The sequence below is a fragment of the Narcine bancroftii genome, chromosome 1 (genome assembly GCF_036971445.1).
Source record: "Narcine bancroftii isolate sNarBan1 chromosome 1, sNarBan1.hap1, whole genome shotgun sequence".
In the NCBI taxonomy this organism is placed as follows: Eukaryota; Metazoa; Chordata; class Chondrichthyes; order Torpediniformes; family Narcinidae; genus Narcine; species Narcine bancroftii.
In genome coordinates this window covers 50,039,935-50,060,263 of record NC_091469.1, presented here as the reverse complement: position 1 = coordinate 50,060,263, position 20,329 = coordinate 50,039,935, and the positions used below count along the sequence as shown (strand labels likewise).

Sequence of the window (20,329 nt, the reverse complement as noted above, 5' to 3'; positions counted from 1 at the left end):
TGACCAGGCATGCTGGGTATCTTAGTAAAGCATTTAAGGTGGATAAATCCCTAGAGCCTAATGGAATCTATCCTAGAATACTGATGGAAGTAAGGAAGGAAATTGCTGGAACCTTAACATAAATATTTATTTTCACTCCAGCAACAGAAGGCTGGAGAATAATCAGTTGTTCCTTTGTTTAAGAAGGGAACCAAAGAACAAGCCAGGAAATTCTAAGACAACATACCTTGCTTTGGTGGTCGCAAAATTATTCAAGAAAATTCTTAAAGACAGATTTGCTTGAATTTTGAAAAGCATGGATTTGTCAGAAGTGGCTTTGTGTGGGAGAGGTCGTGTCTAAAATTTTTGAACAAGTGACAAATATCATAAAGAAAGGGTAGTTAATTACAGTAAAGCATTTGACAAAGTCCCTCATGGTAGCCTGGTCCTGAAGATTGTCATATGGGATCAGTGGTGAGTTGATGAACTGGATCCATACTTGATCATAGACAGAAATAGTAGGGGAGTGTTTTACTAGCTAGAGATCTGTGACCAGTGTTCTGCAAGGATCAGTCCTGGAACTTCTGCTTGCAATATGTAGATAATGGATATAGCTACCAAGATGTACAATTTGGATGAAAAAGGAAGTGGTCTTCCTGTTGGATTCTGAATTGGCTTGTCTGCAGATGAAAAAGTCGGTGGTAATTCTAATGGATGCAGAATTGGTTTGCCTGTAAGAGAATAGTAGAGGATGGATCATATTCTGCATGGAGACCAGTGACCAGAGGATTCCTCAGGGAATCCTGGATTAAGTAAAGAGATGGGTAAGTAAGTTTACAGATGACACGAAGGTTGGAGGTGTTGTGGATAGTGTTGAAGGTTGTCAAAGATTACAGCAGAATATGGACAGGATGCAGAGTTGGGTGGATAAGTGACAGATGGAGTTTAATCCAGATAAATGTGAAGTGCTGCATTTTGCAAGGTCAAATTTGAAGGCTGAGTACATGGTTAATGGCAGGATTCTTAACAGTGTGGAAGAACAGAGAGACCTTGGGGTCCAAATGTATAGATCTCTCAATATTGCCACACATATTGATAGGGTAGTTAAGAAGGATTATGGTATGCTAGCCTTTGTTAGTTTGGAGTTAAAGAGCTGATACAACTCTAGTTATTCCACACTTGGAATATTGCATTCATTTTTGGTCATCTCATTATAGGAAAGATATGGAAGCCAAAGAGAGGGTGCAGAGGAAATTTACCAGAATGTTGCCTGGAATGGAGGCAAGGTCAACAGAACTGTTCTCTTTGGATCAAAGAAGAATGAGAGGAGACTTAATAGAGGTCTACAAGATTATGAAGGGAAAAGATAGGGTGGACAGCCACTGCCTTTTTTCCAAGGGGTGAGTAGCAAATGCCAAAGGATATCTGTACAAGCTGAGGGATTGAAATTTTGAGGAAGACATCAGGGGTACTTTTTTTACATAGAGAAGTGGGTGCATGAAATGCATTGTCAGGAGTGGTGGTAGTGGCTGGTACAATAGGGACATTTAAAAGACTTAGACATATGGATGCAAGAAAAAGATGGTTATGGGTGTGAAATAGGGAAGGTTTGGATTGTGAGTTAGGTTTATATAAGTCAGTTCAACATCATGGGCCAAAGAGGCTGAATGTTCTATGTTCTTAAGTTTGTAAATGAAAGCCATGAATCTTGTCAAAAAATACAGCAAGTTATAAATCAGTTGGAAATTTAGATGGAAAAATGACAGACCTTGTTTAATCCAGGAAAATGTATTAAAAGGTCATATTCAAATTCCAGGGCCCTTTATTTGCTTTCATTGATCAAGAATTGAGTACAAAAGTTGAGAAATAATTTTTAACTGCATAAAACTTTGGATTGGCTACATTTGAAGTTTTATGTGCAGTTGTGGTCACCACACAATAGGATGGATGTGGAGGCTGTAGAAAGGATGTACAATAAGTTCACTAGGATGTTGCCTGTATGGAGTGTGGAGAGGTGGGAGAAACTTGGATTGTTTTCTCTGGAGTATAGAAGGCTGAGGAGTAACCAAGTAGAAATATAAAATATGATGAACGGCATAGATGGTCGAGAAATACTTAGTCAGGAGAGGAGGTGGTGGAAACAACAGCAACATTTAAAAGGCCTTCTTCAAACAACATGGCATTCCCTCTACCACCATCAACTCGCCCTCACCCCCATATCATCATCCATTACCAGCACATCTGCCCTGGCTCCCTCCACCCTCACGTACAAAAAGGACCGGATTCCCCTTGTCCTCATCTACCACACCACCAGCCTCCATGCCCAACATATCCCTTTCTGCCACCTCCTACATAATCCCAGCACCAAACACATATTCCCCTCTCTGTCCTCCACAGGACCATTCCCTCTGTGACTCCTTTGTCCACTCCTCCCTCCCCACCAATCGTCCCCTTTGCACCTAACTCTGTGACTGCAGAAGATGCACCCACACCACCTCCTTCACCACCATTCAGGCCCCAAACACTCATTCTAAGGGAAGCAACATTTCTCTTGTGGATCTGCAGGGGTAATCTTCTGCCTCTGGTGCTCCCATGGTAGTCTCCTCTATATCAGAGAAACTGAGTGCAGACTGGGAGATCACTTTGTTGAACACCTCAGCTGGATCTGCAGCAATAGCATGGATCTCCCAGTGGCCACCCATTGAAATTCCCCATCTCATTCCCTTGATGACATGACTGTCCATGGACTCGTGCACTTGCAAATTGGAAGGACTTGTCTCATCTTCCATCTGGGCACCCTCCAACTGAATGGTATCGACATTGACCTCGGTTTCTGTTAAACTGCCCCCCCCCTTCTTCTTTCCCTTTCTCCTTTCCCCCAGCTCTGTCCCTTTCTCTCTCTCTTCCCTTTTCTTTCTGTCTCCTTTCACAGAGCCAAAATCAATTCTCAGCTTGTTATCATAGCCAATTAACACCTTTCAGTTGTTGTCTGCACTCTTCTCATTCCTCTCTCCAGTCTTTATTCCGATTCCTTCCTGCTTTTTGCTTATACCTTGAAGAAGGGCTCAGACCCAAAACATTGATAATATTCCTCCAATGGATGCTGAGAGACCGGCTGAGTTTATCCTGCATTTCTCTGTGTGTTTTTATATTTAAAAGACACTTATGCAGGCACATTAACAAACATGGATTCCGACCACACAGGCAGATAGGATAAATTTAGATTTGGCACAGACATGGGCTGAAGGGCCTGTTCCTGAGCTGCACTGTTCTATATTCACACAGAAAACTCAGGTCATTGGAGTGATGAAGTTGGAGCAATATCTGCTGATCTACTGGGCTTTCCTGAAACCCTAAGCTGTGTTTTATGCTCTTTTCTACGATAGTTTATAAATTACTGAAAGAAGTACATTTAAAACTTCAGCAAAATAAAAAATCCTTAAGCACATTTGAAACCACACTTTATTTAAATGACGAAAACTGGTATTTCAGTGATTTTGTATTTTACTGTCTTGAGCAGTCATGACGTGCTCAGGTTGCTCTGTTATTTAAGAGCATTGGCAAACCAGAAATTGAAGTCCATATTTTGACCTATTCATCATCTTCCTTCAATGTGTTACTCTGACACTATCCGTGGTCTCGTTTTGGATCATTCTGGATTGAGGATCGTGAACCAAAGTACATATCAGCAGAGAACACTTTTTTGTTTATACAAATTGTAATGATGCGCAATGGTAGAAACTCATTGCAACACATGAAACCCGTACTGTCTAATTAATCTACCAACCCCCTGGGTTTTGGCAGATTGGAAGAAACCAAAGCATCTTGGGAAAATCCAATCAAATCACCAGCAGGCCGTACAAACTACTTGCAGGCAGCTCCACATTCTAACCCGGATCACTGGTGCTATAATAGTACTGTGCTAACCGCTGCACTAACCATGCCACCATGAGTTTTCCTACTCTGCTCCTCATTTTAAAAAAAAAAGGCTACACTGCTGGAGCTGCTGTAACCTGTAGAGGTGTTTAATTGCCTGTTAAAGGAGCCAACAGTGTTTTTAAATTAAAATATTGAAACTAATGTGGTCTGTGCCCAAGATGGCAGCACCTGTGCCCGCCAGGACCACAAGGGGTGCAGATGCTGGGGGAGCAGCAGACTGGTGCAGGCCTCTGGAAACTGGGAGAGCACTCTTTCCCCCTCCACCATGGAGAATGAGAAACAGAAGATAGTCCTACAGCATGGTGACCACGGCAGCAAATCAGTGAAGGGCTCAGCAGTTCAGGGAACCTTCAAGGCGGTGACCACAGTAGCAGACCAATGAGGGACTCTGCAACTGAAAGACTCTCTAGGATGGTGGCCACAGCAGCAAACCAGCAAGGGGTTCAGCAGCTGAAGGTCCCATACAGGCTGCAGGCGACCTTCGGTCGGAGTACCCTCACAGACTGAAGGTTGCTGGAGATTGGCTCATGGGAACCAAGTATTGGAGCTAGAATTTGAGAGGACACTGAGGACAAGAAGAGCTCCTGAAGGGCCTCGGGCACTGAAGGCTTCCTGATCATGTCTGAAGTTTGGATCTGGAGCTCAGGTTGCTGATTGCTGGAACAGGCTACAGAGGCTGTGGGAGCACTTCAGATGAATCCATGGACACTCAATGTCTCTGAAAGACTCTCTTTTGCTTCTCTTACTGTAAGGGCATTGGGCGACACTAATGGCGACTCTTTGCCTTCTGCCTGATGTAAGAGACAATTTCGTATGATATTACATGTTACATGACAATAAAGGAATTTTAAATCAAGTCCTGCTCCATGTATTGGCAATGTTTTGTGCTCACAAATATAATTTTTCTGATAAAATGACAGGACAGTGTTTTATTTGATTGTGGTTGCATTCTGCAATATGTGCACTCTGAATCATTGGTAGATTCATCATAGAGAATTTCTAAAGGAAATATTCAAAGCTAGGTTTTAGGACCAACTATTGCTGGTTTTTACAAAGAATTTTATCAGAATTAAAATTTGCTTCCATTCAAAGCTCCATGTAAATATCCATATTGGCATTTGTCATAAATGCTTTTCACTTTCTGTCCTCGTGAGGTCATTTCAATAATGGTCTTAAAGCAGTCAATTTTTTTCTAACATTTAGAATGATGAAATAAAAAATATATTGCCTTTGCTCATTATATAATTCTAGTCCTGTGGTGTCCAGTGTATTAAATATCAGTCAATTCTCATGATATCTCATAATACCCATGATTCTCGATGTTTCCTCAGGACTGAGCTGGGAACCTGTCACTTGGAATTCTAAGACAATTGCACAGAAGAGGCTTTTGGCCCATCGTGCCCATGTTGGGCTCTATCTTGTGCTCTTCTGTCTGCTCATTTCATTCTGTTCTTTTTCTTTGACCCTTCAATGTATTATGCACCCAATCAGCATTTGAAAACTGCAGATTTTGCTTTTGTTTACCAAAATGGCAGTGGAGGCAAGTCAAGTTTCCTGAAAGTAGAAAATCTCCAAAAGGTGAATGAAGCATGGTGTGCTTCTCCTTCATTAAATTTCTAGAAATAAAATTTGTGTTGTATTAGTTATTAAACTCTATAATATTTTGCTACATTCAGTACAGAAAGCATAAGATGACTTGGTTTTTCATTTTGGTTAAATCTCTATTGAATAATCCCTACTTTTCAGTTCTGTATCAAAACTAGAAATTTTCATGGTCAATTTGGATATTTGTTACAAATGCAGAGTTTATTTTGATTTAATGTCTGACTAATTAGTATATGTGTACACCAGCTCTTCTCAGTATGGACCCAACCCCCTCCCCCACAAAACCAGGGGGCACAGCACATTTAAGTAAAAGCCTTTTGTTTTTACCTCACGTAACATAAATATTTTTTATGTAGTTGGTATGAGAGATGTATTGAAGAAACTAAAGCCGCTTCACAGAAAAGGAAGCTCATAAACTTTGAGCAGAGTCCAGGGGGTGCTCATTGCTGAAAAAGGGTTGAGAATGGCTGGTGTACCCTACATGTTGCCTTCTCAGTTCACGTAGAAAGCCAATCTGCATAATTTGCACTTGTTGAAAATTTCATTTCTATTAGCACCATTAATTGAAAGTAAGATCGAAAAGGAAACTTTTTAAAAATGATAACACTGCTGCTGTAGGAACAAGTTCTGAAGCTGGGATTTCAAAGATAATAGTGGAAAATTAAAGCAGTTTGTTCCCTTGATGGGATGAAGGTGGAAAAGCTTGTCTGCTTGCTTGATACTTGTGCACCTCTTAGTAAGTTGTGAAATGGATTTTGACACTACTCACATGATAAAAATTATTCCCCCAGAGAACATCACAAGAGTCCTTCCAGAAACATGATCTAAAAGTTAACAAAATAAAGATTTTTTTTTAAAAATTGCCCTCTTGATCAAAATAATAATTTCATGTGGGAACAAGAGAAATAATGAATTAGAAAGAAGAAACAATTTATCATTGTGCACCTAAGTCTTTATAGCAGAGCCTCATCGACATGGGAATGAACTCTGAGGAATTAAATATCTACTCCCAATTTATCCTTGAGTGTTTTGTGCCTCAACTTTTTGCTTAATTGTTATTACAGAATGAGTTTGAGTGATGGGAGCGACAGTGAGAACAGTGGCAACTCTACCCCACCCAGAAATGAAGCACCTCCAATACTAAAAGCAAGCAACATCAATAATCAGGTATGGGTGAAGCTGTGCAATAAACTACAGCATTTGGAAAGCTGAACCCAAATATCATTTTTTTAAAATACTTGTATGAATCTGGAAGATATTATCGGAAATGTATTGGGAATAATTTTTTTTTGGAGAACTGATTAGAACACTTGAAATTCACTTTTCCTTTATCCCTATTTTTTCTCTGACTTCCTCCCCTCAATTTTCCCTGAGTGGGCCCTGCCCCCAATTCTTTCCTTTGCTCTTTCCATTTCCCCTCTTCCCCCCGCCCCCCCCCCCCCACCCCCTCATCATTCAACTTTGGTATACTAAGATGCCTTTATTTTGTTGCACTTCTCTACATTCACTTGACAGATGAATCATGCATTTGCAAATATGAGTTGCCATTCTGAAAAATAAATTATAGCAAAGGGCAAGCAGTATTTGCATAACATTATCACAAGCTTTCACTGGAAACTGCTGAACTTAAGTTTGATAAATATGCTTTTGAAACAATGATCTCTTGCAGAGATGAATATCTCACTTTATCGTACCCATTAAGCTGTTGTCTTAATTTTTCTTGATTCTTAGCAAGGTTAGGTGCAACTTAGCCTATTGGAGAAAGTGGTAATTGCACAAAACTTGTTGAGCATGAATGTTTCCAAAAAAGTATATTGCAGAAAATAGTAATGTCTAAATGTACCATGTAAAACAAAGTACCCCAGTGTTGCAGCTAGTTCCTTTATGACCAATGTTCAAATTCGGTATTTGCTTTAATAAATACCTACACAATGCTGTTACAGTGCCAGCTGCCATAATTCAAATCCAGTGCTGTCTGTAGGGAGCTTGTACATTCTCCCTGTGTCTGGATGGGTTTTCTTGCCGTGCTCCAATTTCCTCCTAACTTTCAAGATGTACCGGGGTCGTAGATTAATAAGGTGTAATTGGGCGGCACAGGCTTGTGGGCTGAAAGAGCTGTGACTGTGAATTAAATTTTAAAAAAATACTTGCTCTTTAATTTTCCATCTTCTGCAGTAACTGTTAGCTGCTACTGATTATATATTTCTGTTCATGCCATGATAAAAATGGAGATTAAGGATAGTGTGAATGATTAGATAATTAGTTGATGATATATTCTCAGCATGTATTCTCCAGTTACTATTACATACATTTTATCTTTTGAAAATTAAACTTTTTAATTGAAACTGCATGATCAAGAGGAAAGTACTTCTGTAGATGAACTGTGCTTTTTGAAAGATGCTGTCAGTGCTCAAATTCAAATACGATTGCCACTTTCTCTCGCATTATCTGCATTTCTATTACCTTTGCTTTATGGTCATGGTCTACAAAAAAATCTTGCTATTGTCAGATAGCCAGTGTCATTATAAAGTACAAAGAAAACCTCTCTTGGGAGCAGGAAAAAAAGTTGGAATAGCCATGACACTTTTTTCTTCCGTGAGAATGAATATTATTTACTAAGTAAAATTCTTTACACCAGGGTTAAGCTTGAAGCAAATACTAAAACTTTTCTTAAATATGCCATCCACAATCAGCTAATGTTTAAATGACAAGCTATTATGAATAGGGTCAGAAATTAACACATTATTTTGACTGGACTGAGGATCCATTCATTCATTGTTTATTGGTAAGGAATGAACACTGATGTCAGACATTCATACAATGTTACAATACCTTCCCTGAACCTGTAAGATTGTTGTGAAAGCCTTCAAAAGAAATGCTTCCAAATAAATTATGGCTTCCAACTCTAGTTTTGATGCAACTAAATGCATTTCACCAACTTTTCGAACTTTCACCAACTATCCATTCTTGCGCAAACTCGGGTATTTGTAGACAGATAAACAAATGTGCTAATGCGGAGTAAATGAAGAACATGTATACTCTGCTTTACAAAACTAGAGCATTCCTAGGAAACCTTTCGTAAGCCGAAATAGCGAAGACTCTTTCACTACTACTGGAAGTTATTTTCGTGAAAAATGAAAACCCATTCAAATCCTTTTGTAAAAGTGAACACTGATTTCTTCATAAAAGCAATTTTTCATAATTTGTGTACAGTATTTGTAAAGTGGGGTATACCTGTACCCACTTCTGCTGGGTATAGGTGGCAGAATGATTTTGCAAGTATGCAGATAGAGGATGTGGAAAAAGTCATAGATGACTGTGCCCCTCACTTTGGAGCTAAGGATGGGAAAATTGAGAAGGTAACTGAATTTGGAGAGGTGGAGTACTTGCCAAAGTCAACATTTTTTTCATGAAGTGTAGTTATTTTTGGAGCCTGAGAACAGCCAGAAAGTAGAGCATTGAGGATGCCTGTGGCTGAAGTATTTACGCCTCTATTACAACAGGTGTTAGAAGTCAAAAGCCCATTAAAGCAAAGCAAACCTGAGAAAGCAATAAAGAATGGTGAATATGACAAGGTAAGCTGTGTTTCTTGTATTCTTGAAGTTCTTTCATACAATAGCACATTGTAGTCCTGAGTGTTGGGCAGAGCAAATATGAAAGCAGGACATTTTATAAGTGTGACTCAAAATGGCAAAACATTTGCCCTTTTCTCGAGTTCCACTTTGCTGATACATTTTACTTATTCTCTGGGGAAAACGGCTGAGGCAGAATTGTTCTGTGAGGTTAAACTTTGTAAAACTGCATGAGCCAAAAGCATTTTTTTCTCCTAGCTCATCCCCAAACTAGCTCTCTCTCCTCTCTTCCCTTTATCAACTGCAGTTTCTAGGGCTGCATGAAACTCCTGAACACTGTTTCAGAACCTGACAATTTAAAGACATCTTTGATCTCTTCTGAAGCTTCACTCTCTATCTTGTTACTTTAGTATGTAGTTTGGTGCTTGTACAATCCTGAAATGATAGAGCAGAGCATAGACGCACTCTATTGGCCCAATAGATTGCTGCCGTAATCATCTTGCAGGAACATTTCTTTGAAATGAATGTTTTCATCCAAAGCAGTTTCATTCATTGAGTTTGATTTTTATTTTTGTAAGTGTGGCTTGTGGAAGAGAAGCTTTTGGTCAAAATGGTTTGTCCCATGTCAGACTTGGGGTAATTGATCATGATCTAGTTCAATATTCTTGTATTGTCATGTACATAAATAGATAATATTTTTGTTTACATTTGATTGGCTGTGAAGGAACACAAATTGGACCACACATCCAAAACCCCTTCCAAGAAACAAATGAGAGTCTTTTCAGAGCGTCAATTAATCCTGCCACTTCCTTTGCTCCTGTAACCTTGGGGTCAAGCAATGGAACCTGAGCTTCAGGCATTCAAGTAACCCTCGTGGGCCCCTGGTTCTGAAACCATGGTATGATTAGGAAGATGTTAGCCGCTGAGGCCCTTTAGGATCCCTGCTTGTCATCAGCACCATCATAAATCCTGATACCTGGTTCCCATCTGCCAGTTTCCATCATCCCAGGACCTGGTATGAGGGCTTTCACTGATCCACTGCTGTCGTTCCTACTATCTAGGGTCATCACTCAAGGCGGGGCGATGTTCTCTTACTCTGATACCCAGCACAGGTCCTCTGCTGCCACGGAGTCCACACTTTCATGGTCTGGGCTGCCAAGAATGGCTGCTGTCATCTTGGGTCAGATCTCCTTGGGTTCACTAATGGTTTGAAAGAAGAAAAACACCAGTCTCATTCAACAGGTGGCTTAAAGCTGTACAGGGCTGTCAATTAAATTACTGGACATTGGGACCCTGCAGAGGGATGCTGGAAGATATCTCTGCTCCTCAGTTCACATCAGTGCCAGCACTGTTTGTATTGCAGCTGCAGCAGTGTTACAATACCACAAGCTCCAAAGTCGACAAGAACTTAGCACATATCATTACTGAGGAATCTGCTGTGCAGATTTGGAAGAGCATTGGTATTTTGAAGTTAAAGTAGGGAACAAAAATTGATCTCTTCTAAATCTGCTTTGGACGGCACTGATCAGATAAGAAACAAATAAGTTTCCTGGAGATGAGGCTCCTTTGGATAGCAGTAATGATTCAAAGATAGCTTTCGGACCTTCCATAAAATCCAGATATGAGTGGGCCGAAATGATGTATGGTGTAAGCATGGAATCAGGTGAGCCCCTTGACTGGGAGCAGTGGCAGTATTGAATTTGATTACTGAATGTCAGAATTCACTTGAATAAATCCACAAACTATGGCACTTTCCTTTGGACTCAGTCAACTGATAATTAAATCAAGAAATTAAATCAGCTTATCTATACTGGGTAATTGTCCAATCATTTTGATTCTAATGGCATTTGAGTTTGTGCGAATGCACTGATCTTTTGTTTTGCTCTCTTGTCTTTTTTCCCCATCGTAGTCAAACAATTCTGGTCAACCCATGTCCTTGACATTTTGAATTATGGCTCATATCCACGATATTGTGTCACTCAGACCCACGGTGCCCTTTCGATCCTTCTGTAATTAATTTTGATAGCAATTGCTGTATCTTATTCTGTTATGAGGAACCTCGAAGAAGCATCTTGAATGTTGAAAGGCCTGGATGGAGTAAATGTGGCAAACTTCTTTTCCATGGTGGAGGAGTCAAGGACAAGAAGGCACATCGTCAGGATTGAAGGGAAAAGCGATGCGGAAGAATTTCTTTAGCTAGAGAGTGCTGAACTTCTGGAATTTTCTGCCAAGGGCAGCTGTGGAGACCAGGTTGTTGGATATCTAAGGCAGAGTCAGAGTATCAAAGGCTATGGGGAGAAGGCAGGGGAATGGGGCTGAGTGGAAGAATGGAGCAGACTCAGCAGGCCAAATGGCCTCCATAATGAACTTGAACTCTAATGAACAAATGGGGCACATATGATCATACAGCAGGGATACAAGCATGTCTGACTGGTTTTAGATGGAATTATATTTGAATTTTAAGGTGAACTTTTGTTATTGTTGCTGGTAATGCAGTTTCTAACACTATCCATTAATTTAATTGGCACCCTGGAGCTGGCATCACACTAAACGAGAAATATCTTGCCAGTTTTGCCTCCTAATATAGCATACCACAGAAAATCAATATCTGTTGTCTTTCCCTTTATCTTTATTTTATCATGCATGGAGCAAAACAAATTAAATTTAATTAACCCATGATTTGCTTGGTATTTATAAGCTGATGGCATTTTTAAATGCAGCGAAGATATCATAAAGGATAATAATGTTAATGCTTTCCAAGGAGAAATCTGACTAATGCTAAGAATTGGGCACTAGGTTGGGACAGGAGCTAGTGTTCCTACCTTCTCTAGGAGTCTTGTGAGTACTCCCGCGAGTGTGTCCTCTGTGCATGGGCCACTGGCACAAACTCGCTTGGAACCGTCAGTGGGGTGCCAAGGTCTTTGGGTGCCGTGCAGATGTCAAGAAGTGCCCATGGGAGCTCGTCCACCCAATCTGAGCCTCAGAGACATGCCATCAGGGCTGACTTCAGGTGCCAGTGGAAATGCTCTACCAGGCCGTTGGACTGCAGATGGTAGGCCGTGGTGTGGGGCACTTGGGTCCCAAGTAGCTGTGCCAGCGCCAACCATAGACTGAACATGAACTGCGACCCCCTGTCTGAAGTGATGTGGCAGGAGGCTGAAAAGTGCAATGAATGCTCTGGTGCAGGCTCCATTGATGTGTCGGCGAGCAATACTGCTTCTGGCCACCTAGTAAACATGTTGACCATGGTGAACAGGTACCTTGCACTCCCTCCCCTACCCCCACCCAGGAGAGCAGCAGCGGACTGATGATGTCCACGTGCTCAAATCTCCTGTGCGTCAGCTGGCAGTATATGCATGTCCTGGCCCAGTGCCCAATCTGCTTGCTTAGGCCATGCCAAGCAAATCTATCTGCCATCAGTTGGATGGTTACCTAAATGATCAGGTAGGCCAAACCATGTTGTGCATTGAAAATGTGACACCTCCAAGTGGCTGGAACAATGGGTGGACACGTCTGTTGGGCCAATGAGGATGTTTTCCAGTTGCAGGCCCGAGATTACGGTGTGATAGGCCAGCATTTATTTGTCCAGTTGCTGTGCCTCGGTGAGCGTTGCATAGTCCAACCCTGGGGACAGGGAATGCATCGATTGGATGGAGATGGGAGACAGTACGTTGGCCTCGACATTTTTCCTGAACATGTGTTTGACGGTAGTGGTATACTCCAGAATGTATGACAGGTGGCATTGCTGCTATACCGACCACAGATCCGACACTTTGGCGAATGCGAAGGTGAGACGTTTATGGACCTGAAGACTGTGAATTCCCACCCCTCTGAGAAATACCAAAACTGCTTGATGACGATGTAGAAGATTCATCCTGTCAAAGGCATTGTATTTCAGCTCTGGAGGTCGCAGGTGCTGGCTGAAGATCACAAGTGGTTTCCACTGACCCTCAATTAGTTGTTGCAGCATGCCACCAACTGCTGAGATGGAAGCATCAACCTTGAAGACTGTGGGCACATCCACCCATGAGTTTACCAGGAGGTTGCTGTTTGCAAGGGCACCCTTGGCCTGCTCGAAAGTCACTGCTGACTCTGTATCCCAGGTGATTTCCTCGGCCTTGCTGGACATCAGGCTGAACGGGTTCCTGATGGTAGGAATCAATGGTAAAAGTTGATCATGCCCACAAACTCTTGTAGGCCCTTGACTGAACTAGGCCTGGCAAACTGGCTTATGGCCTGGCAAACTGGCTTATAGCCTTGACTTTTGCCAGCAAGGGAACCACTCCATGTCGGTCAATGCAGTGCCCAAGAAAATCAATGGTCAACAGTCCAAACTGTTGCAGTGTTGATAGCCAGGTTGTATTCATTCGGGTGGTGGCAGATTTGGCACAAATGCGTCAAATTCTCTTAGTCGAGCAGCTGCCGATTAGGATATCATCTAGGCAGATGAAGACGAAATTCCAAGCTGTGCCATACTGAGTCCATGAGCCACTGGAACATCTGTACTACATTCTTGAGTCCGAAAGGCATCCGCAGGAACTCAAATAGGGTAAACTGAGGAATGAGGGCTGTCTTGAGGACATTGCTGGAATGGACAGGAACCTAGTGATACCCATGGACCAGGTTGACCTTGGAGAAGATGCATGCCCCATGAAAATTGGCCGTAAAAGTCTTGAATGTGGAATACTGGGTGGCAATCGGCCGTAGTGGTGTCATTGAGCCTTCTGTAGTCGCCACATAGCCATCAGCCAACTTGGGCATCATGTGCAGCAGAGAGGCCCATGGGCTGTCTGAGCACCGGATGATCCCCATCTCCATTTTCCTGAACTCCTCCTTGGCAAGGTGGAGTTTGTCGGGCAGGAGCCTGTGTGCCTGGTTGTGTAGCAATGTTTCTTGAGTGGAAATGTGGTGCTGTACACCATGCTTGGGGGCATCGCTGCAGCATAATAATGGTCGGGAACTCTGCCAGTACTCTGGCAAATTTGTTGCCTGACAAAGTCACAGAGTCCAGGTGTGGGGCTGGTAACTTGGTTTTGCGGACTGATAAGGTCTTGGCATTCACTAGGCACTGTCCTTTGAGGTCCACTAGGAGGCAGTGCACCTGGAGGAAATCTGCACCCAATAAAGGCTGCGACACAGTTGCCAGCATAAATGACCAAGTGAAACAGCTGGAACTGAACTGTAATGGAATGGTTCACATGCTGTATGTGCAAATACTGCTGTGGATGGTAGCAGTGACCACTGGTCCTGACTTCCTGGCATGGGTGTCATGGCTCGAGGGGGTAAGACGCTAACCTCCGCCCCTTTGTTTACGAGGAACTTTTGCCCTGAATGTCGGTCCCATAAGTAAAGAAGGCTATCACGGTAGCCAGCTGTCGTAGCCATTAGCAACAGCCAACCCCAGCGTTTCTCAGAAAAAAACAGGGTGGGCAGCAACGATGGGCTCCTGAAACCCACTTTTGGTGGTTAAAAACACCAGCAGTCTGATTTGGGGCCACTCCATGCTGTGGGAGTCACCTGCTTCATTGATGATGTGGACCAGGCCCGGGAAACTTGGTCAGCAGTAACTTGGCTGATGGAGACCCCGCCGTGATGCTTGGTGTGCCACAAGATATCTACACGAGCCGCTACATTGTGTGGGTCACTGAAATCATCAGTGATGAGGAGGCGGATATCTTCTGGCATCTGATCGAGAAAGACTTGTTCAAACAATAAACATGGCTTATGGCCATCTGCTAGTGCCAAATCTCGTTCATTAAGGCCGATGGCGCACAGTTGCCTAGGCCGTCCATGTGGTGCAACCTCGCTGCACGCTCACAGTGGAAGAGGCCAAAAGTACAGATCAGGAGTGCCTTGATTGTTTCATACCTGTCCACAACTGGTGGCTGGTGTAGGAAGTCAATAATTCAGCCTATTGTTTCCTGGTCAAGTGAACCGATCACTATGTGATCACATAGTATTTTGTGACGTGTGAGACTATTTGCCTGACCTGGAATTGGGCTTCAGCCTGTTCAAACCAAACCTGCAGCTAAGAGATCCAGAAAGTTGGCATCTTCAGTGAAACGGCATTCTGCATGCTTGAGTCAATCAACATTGGGTCCAAATGTGGTTTGGACTGTCGGGGTCACCAATATAGTTGCACTAGGCACACGGCGAGCAAAAGAACCATGGAGAGTTGTTAGTGAGTTGAACCAACTAACTTTAATAGAACTCTCGCATGCGTTTAAATCCTTTGGAACCCCATGATGCTTCACCATTACGACGTCCTTTATGACGTCAGCTGCCAGGCTGTGGGCTTGCCCTGCACCCCGAGCTCTCACATTCAGATCTGCCGTTGACTTGCCCGCATCTCCATGAGATGGTTCGCCTGGGTGAGCCGCCACAAATCGCAATTAAATTTTTGTGATCAGCAGCCTAAAATCCATAAAAATACACCAAAAAAAGTTCAGGAAGCAAAATCTTCATTGTCCAGTGTAATGGGACAATTCTTAATTCACCATTTTAGTTTCTTGCACTAGTTGCTGAAGGACCAAAAGTCTTAGCTAAGAATAAGGAAATTAATTCTTGATTGTGGTATATTTAGTAAATTGAGTAAACCCACTTTAAATCTTTGTAAATGGTGCATATTGATTTGAAGATGAGATCCACTGTAATGCATGGTGACTTCATTTGCATTCTCATTGAGTTTCAACTGTTGCTGCTATTGAGTGTTACTTGTCTGCATTAGTTTGCAACAACAGCATTTAATTACTATTGAAACAAGAGAAGACCTATTGCTGGAGCAGGGCGTTAAATGGCAGGATAAAATGGGTTGAAGAAAATTGCATCACTTCAAACATTACTGAATATGTGAGCAGTTTCATCTGTTTGAATAAAATCCTTTTAGTGTTGATTCCAAAATACTGTTCTTTAGATCTTTTTTCCATGCCCTTTGTCTTCATCAGCCCAATGTTTGTCTACCCTCTTCTGGCTATGGTTCTCTGTGTTTTTCCACTCCCTTTCCCCAGTTGTAAGATGTGTTCCCAGTTAACCCATCCTGCTTGTTGTAAGTATGTAATTTTGAAATTTTTGGCAAGTTAATATATTTTAGATTTAAAATTTAAATTTAACTGGATTATTTGTGTTACACATAGTTTTTGACTGGTTTCTTAATACTTTAAGAAAACAATTTTGGGTTTTAATTTTGGTATCAAAACAATAATTTAGAAGCCCACACAGCCTGAATGAGTTGAAGGAAACTGGATATTTTTCCACATAAATCAGATTTTTAACAGTAAATACTACACATGTTCCATGTTGTACCGATCTTGTATTATTTCAGGAAGCTTAAATGCAAATCTTGTAAGCTTAATTATTTTAGAACTTAAGTTCTGTATTTTAAGGAAAAAGTGACTCAAAAATGAAGTGAGCAACTGAGTGTTTTTGCTGACCTTGGTGCAGAGTAATGTACATATATGACAATAAACTTGTTTTCTTTATTATGAATGAATGAGGATAAAATGTTTTCAACCAAAGACTGCAGGAGGTTTGATGAAGATTAGGAAAGTTTTTTTTAATCCAAAAAGTTGTTGAAATCTTGAACTTCATACCATGAAGTGTGGTAGAGGAAATACTATCTTAACATTAGAGAAGTATGTGATGACACTTCAAAGGCCATGCATGGAAGGCTGTAGGGCAAGTTATGAGCAATGAAATCAGTAAAGAAGTCGATGGCTAATATACATACATGTTCATTCTATGTAACTCGGCAGAATCAATTGCAATCAGTAACACTTCTATTGGCTTCTAATTGAGAAGTAAACTGGGAATCTTGGCATTGGACATAATGCACAAATTTATGTGTCCCTTGCTCTCTTTAATTTGCCTAACCCCATCATAGGAAGCCGTGAAATGTTTGGTGGATTCTGAATCCAATTAATTGGTATAAATAATTAATGAAAGATGCTTTGGGTTTTTTTCAGTACAGTTGCATAGAATAGCTTCAGTTGAAAATGAATGATGTGCAAATTCCCAAAGATACCACTTGACAATGATTTTATATGCAAGGCTCACATTGCAGCTGAATCTATAATACTTTTGAATACCAAATATCTTTTATAAAATGTTAATTTCCTACTTGTTTTCCTATTTTAGGCATATCTGGATGAGTTGGTTGAACTTCATAGAAGACTAATGACACTTCGTGAGCGGCACATACTACAACAGGTAAGAAAGTGTCATGGTCTGGTGTTTGATTAAATGTATATCTTAATTTAAGTACAATTGAATTCATAATTTATATGCCAGAGATGCTCCTTAAGTTGAACCTATGAGTTCCATTGCAAGGAGCTTCTATCTCAAAGTCTTTCTTTCCATTAGTTTTTTTTCCTATGTATCTCCTTTTAAAATGACCATTTTGTATTTTTCCTATCATATTTCTAATTGGCAGTCAGGTTATTGGAGGCAATTTCTTTTAATAGTATATCTCACTTTAATGCTGAAATTTGTTGGGTATTTTTTGTCAATAGAGTTTTATTTTGATATTTCATGAATAAAATTAGTATGAACCACATTATTTTAGGCCTTTTCTAGCTGCTAATTTCCACTGTACCCTGACTACAGACATAGTAAAGTTGATCAAGTCCAACCTACTGAAATTGAACATTTCTTTGAAGTTAAGTCCAAAGCTCATGCTGAATTAGGCCAAAAGTCTTCACTAATCACCACCCTCTAGTTATCCCAATGTGGCACTTGAAAGCGGTGCCAGAGCTTACACGTTAGGTAGTATCATCAACTGTGACGCATGTCTTCTGGATGAGCTCATTACTTCTATGCTTGCTTACGAGGGGACAACAAAAATACACCCTCCCACAATGTCCAGTGACTCCATGTTCCCAGTTTCTGTGGCTGATCTACAAAGATCCTTCAGGTGGGTGAATCCTTGGAAAGCATCCAGCCTAAACATTGTACCTGTCCATATTCCTGAAACCTGCACGGACCAAAAGGGTGGAGCTTTTGCAGACATTTTCAACCTCTCATTGCTACTGACTGAGGTCCTCACCTGCTTCAAAAGGACATCCATAATATCAGTGCCCTAGAAAAGCAAGGTGACCTACCTCAATGACTACCAGCTGGTGACACTTGTGTCTACTGTGATACGAAGTGTTTTGAGAGGTTGGTTATGGAGCAAATCAACTCCTGTCTCAGGGAGGACTGGAACACATCTTAATTTGCCTATCATTACAACAGGTCAATCACAGATGCCTTCTCACTGACCCTCCACTCTGCATTAGATCACCTGGGTCACGAGAACACCTATGTCATGTCGTTTTTTAATGACTACAGCTTGATGTTTAATGCTATCGTAGCAGCAAAACATCTCATCAAACTCCGGGACCTGGGCCTCTGTTCATCCTAGTATAGCTGGATCCTCAATTTTGTCATTAGCAGACCTCGAATGGCAACATCACCTCCTTGCTGACCATCAACATGGGCATCTCAAGGCTGTGTGCTTAGTCCCTGCTCTATTCCGTATACATCATCGATTGGATAGTCAATTTCAGCTCCAGTGCAATCTATACATTCACTAATGACACCACCATTGTTTGTCAAATAACTGGGAACAATGAGTCAGAATAAAGGATGGAGATCAAGAACCTGGTTGAGTGGTGTCAAAGCAACAGTCTTGTTATCAACACAGCAGGGCCAAGCATATGATGGTGGGTTTTCGAAAATGGAGGTGGAGGGATCACATACTCCTTTGGTTGGAGGCAGCGGTGGAGAGGGTTAGTACCTTTGTTCCTGCAAAATATGTATCTGAGAACCTCTCTTGGAGCCAACAAGTCAAGATAATGGTGAAGCAAGCACACCAACACCTCTACTTTCAAAAGAGTTTGAGATTTAGCATGTTGTCAAATATGCTATTGAACTTACAGGTGTACTCCAGAAAGTATACCAACTGATTGTATCACAGACTGGTTTGGAAACTTGTGCCCTGGAATGCAGAAGGCTACTGAAAGTGGCAAACACAGCCAAGTACATAATGGGCAACAACCTCTTGTTCATGAAAACTTCTTTCTGAGACACTGCCTCAAGAAGGCAGACATCATCATTAAGGACCCCCATCACCTCTTGTCACTGCTAACTTCAGGTAGAAGGCTGAAGGCAAACACCTCTAGGTTCAAGAATAGTTTTTATGTAATGGCTATCAACCTCCCTTTCCGCTCTGACCCAAACCATAAACTACTCCGGAACCAGTTTGCACGAGAGAAATTTAATTTTTTCTCATTAACTGCATCTGTTAATATTTAATTATTTATCCTTTTATATTTATCTCCTTTACTGCCTTGGTATATTTAATGTATACTGACTTGAATGTCTGCTCAGGTACAGCAAGAAATAATTTTGGTGAATTTGTGCATTGTAATTGTATGAATATAACAACAAACTCTCATCTCGTGATCTACAATTCACCTTCCCACCTGACCCCCCTCTTTTTCCTCCTGACCCCCCTCCAACTGACCCCCCCCACTACCCATCCCTTTCATCTGGCACCTTTCAGTCAACTGGCTCCTGTCCAGCCCCTTCCACCCCCGCCCTCATTGTACTGGCTATCTCCTCTCTGCAGTCTATCTTGAAGAGAGCTAGGAGATAAATTAAGGAGTAGGGCCTCAAAAGTAATAACCTCAGGATTATTACCAGTGCCACGAGCTAGCCAGAATAGAAATGGCAGATTAGTTAGAATGAATATGTGACTTGAACAGTGGTGCAGAAGGAACGGTTTCTGTTTCTTGAGGCATTGGAACTGGTTCTGGGGCAGATGGGACCAGTACAAACCATACAGTCTACATCTGGGCAGGGGTGGGATCAATGTTCTAGGGAGATTGTTTGCTAGTGCTGTTGGGGAAGGTTTAAACTAATGGGGTAGGAGGATGGGAACCTACAAAGAAAGAATGAGGAAGGTGGTACAAAGACCAAAGATAGAGTTAGGAAAGAGAAAAAAGAAAAAAAGAGGGCAGAAAAGTCAAAAGCAAAAGATGCAGAGGTCACTAGATTCTAAAAGGATTGGGAAAAATTTAAAATGAGCATAAGGGTCATTATCTAAATGCTCATAGTATTAGAAACAACGTCAGTGAATTTGAGGTGCAAATCAGTACCCAGGCATATGATTTAGTGGCCATCACAGAAACATGGTTGCAAGTTGGTCATGATTGGGAATTAAACTTTCAAGGGTATCAGGTAGAATGAGAAGATAG

General features: G+C 41.5%; 1 protein-coding gene across 3 annotated transcripts in view; it reads left to right on the top strand.

Moving 5' to 3' along the window:
• mllt3 (MLLT3 super elongation complex subunit) overlaps positions 1-20,329 on the top strand; it is a 164,645-nt gene that overhangs the window by 129,763 nt on the left and 14,553 nt on the right. Inside the window, exons 8-11 of one of the 3 annotated variants that reach the window (XM_069926702.1) lie at positions 1,197-1,379; positions 6,588-6,690; positions 9,027-9,098; positions 17,229-17,300. In XM_069926702.1, coding sequence (XP_069782803.1) covers positions 1,197-1,379; positions 6,588-6,690; positions 9,027-9,098; positions 17,229-17,300 — 430 coding nt within the window. The remainder of the gene's footprint in view (positions 1-1,196; positions 1,380-6,587; positions 6,691-9,026; positions 9,099-17,228; positions 17,301-20,329) is intronic. The other 2 variants (XM_069926713.1, XM_069926723.1) reach the window with 2 other exon arrangements.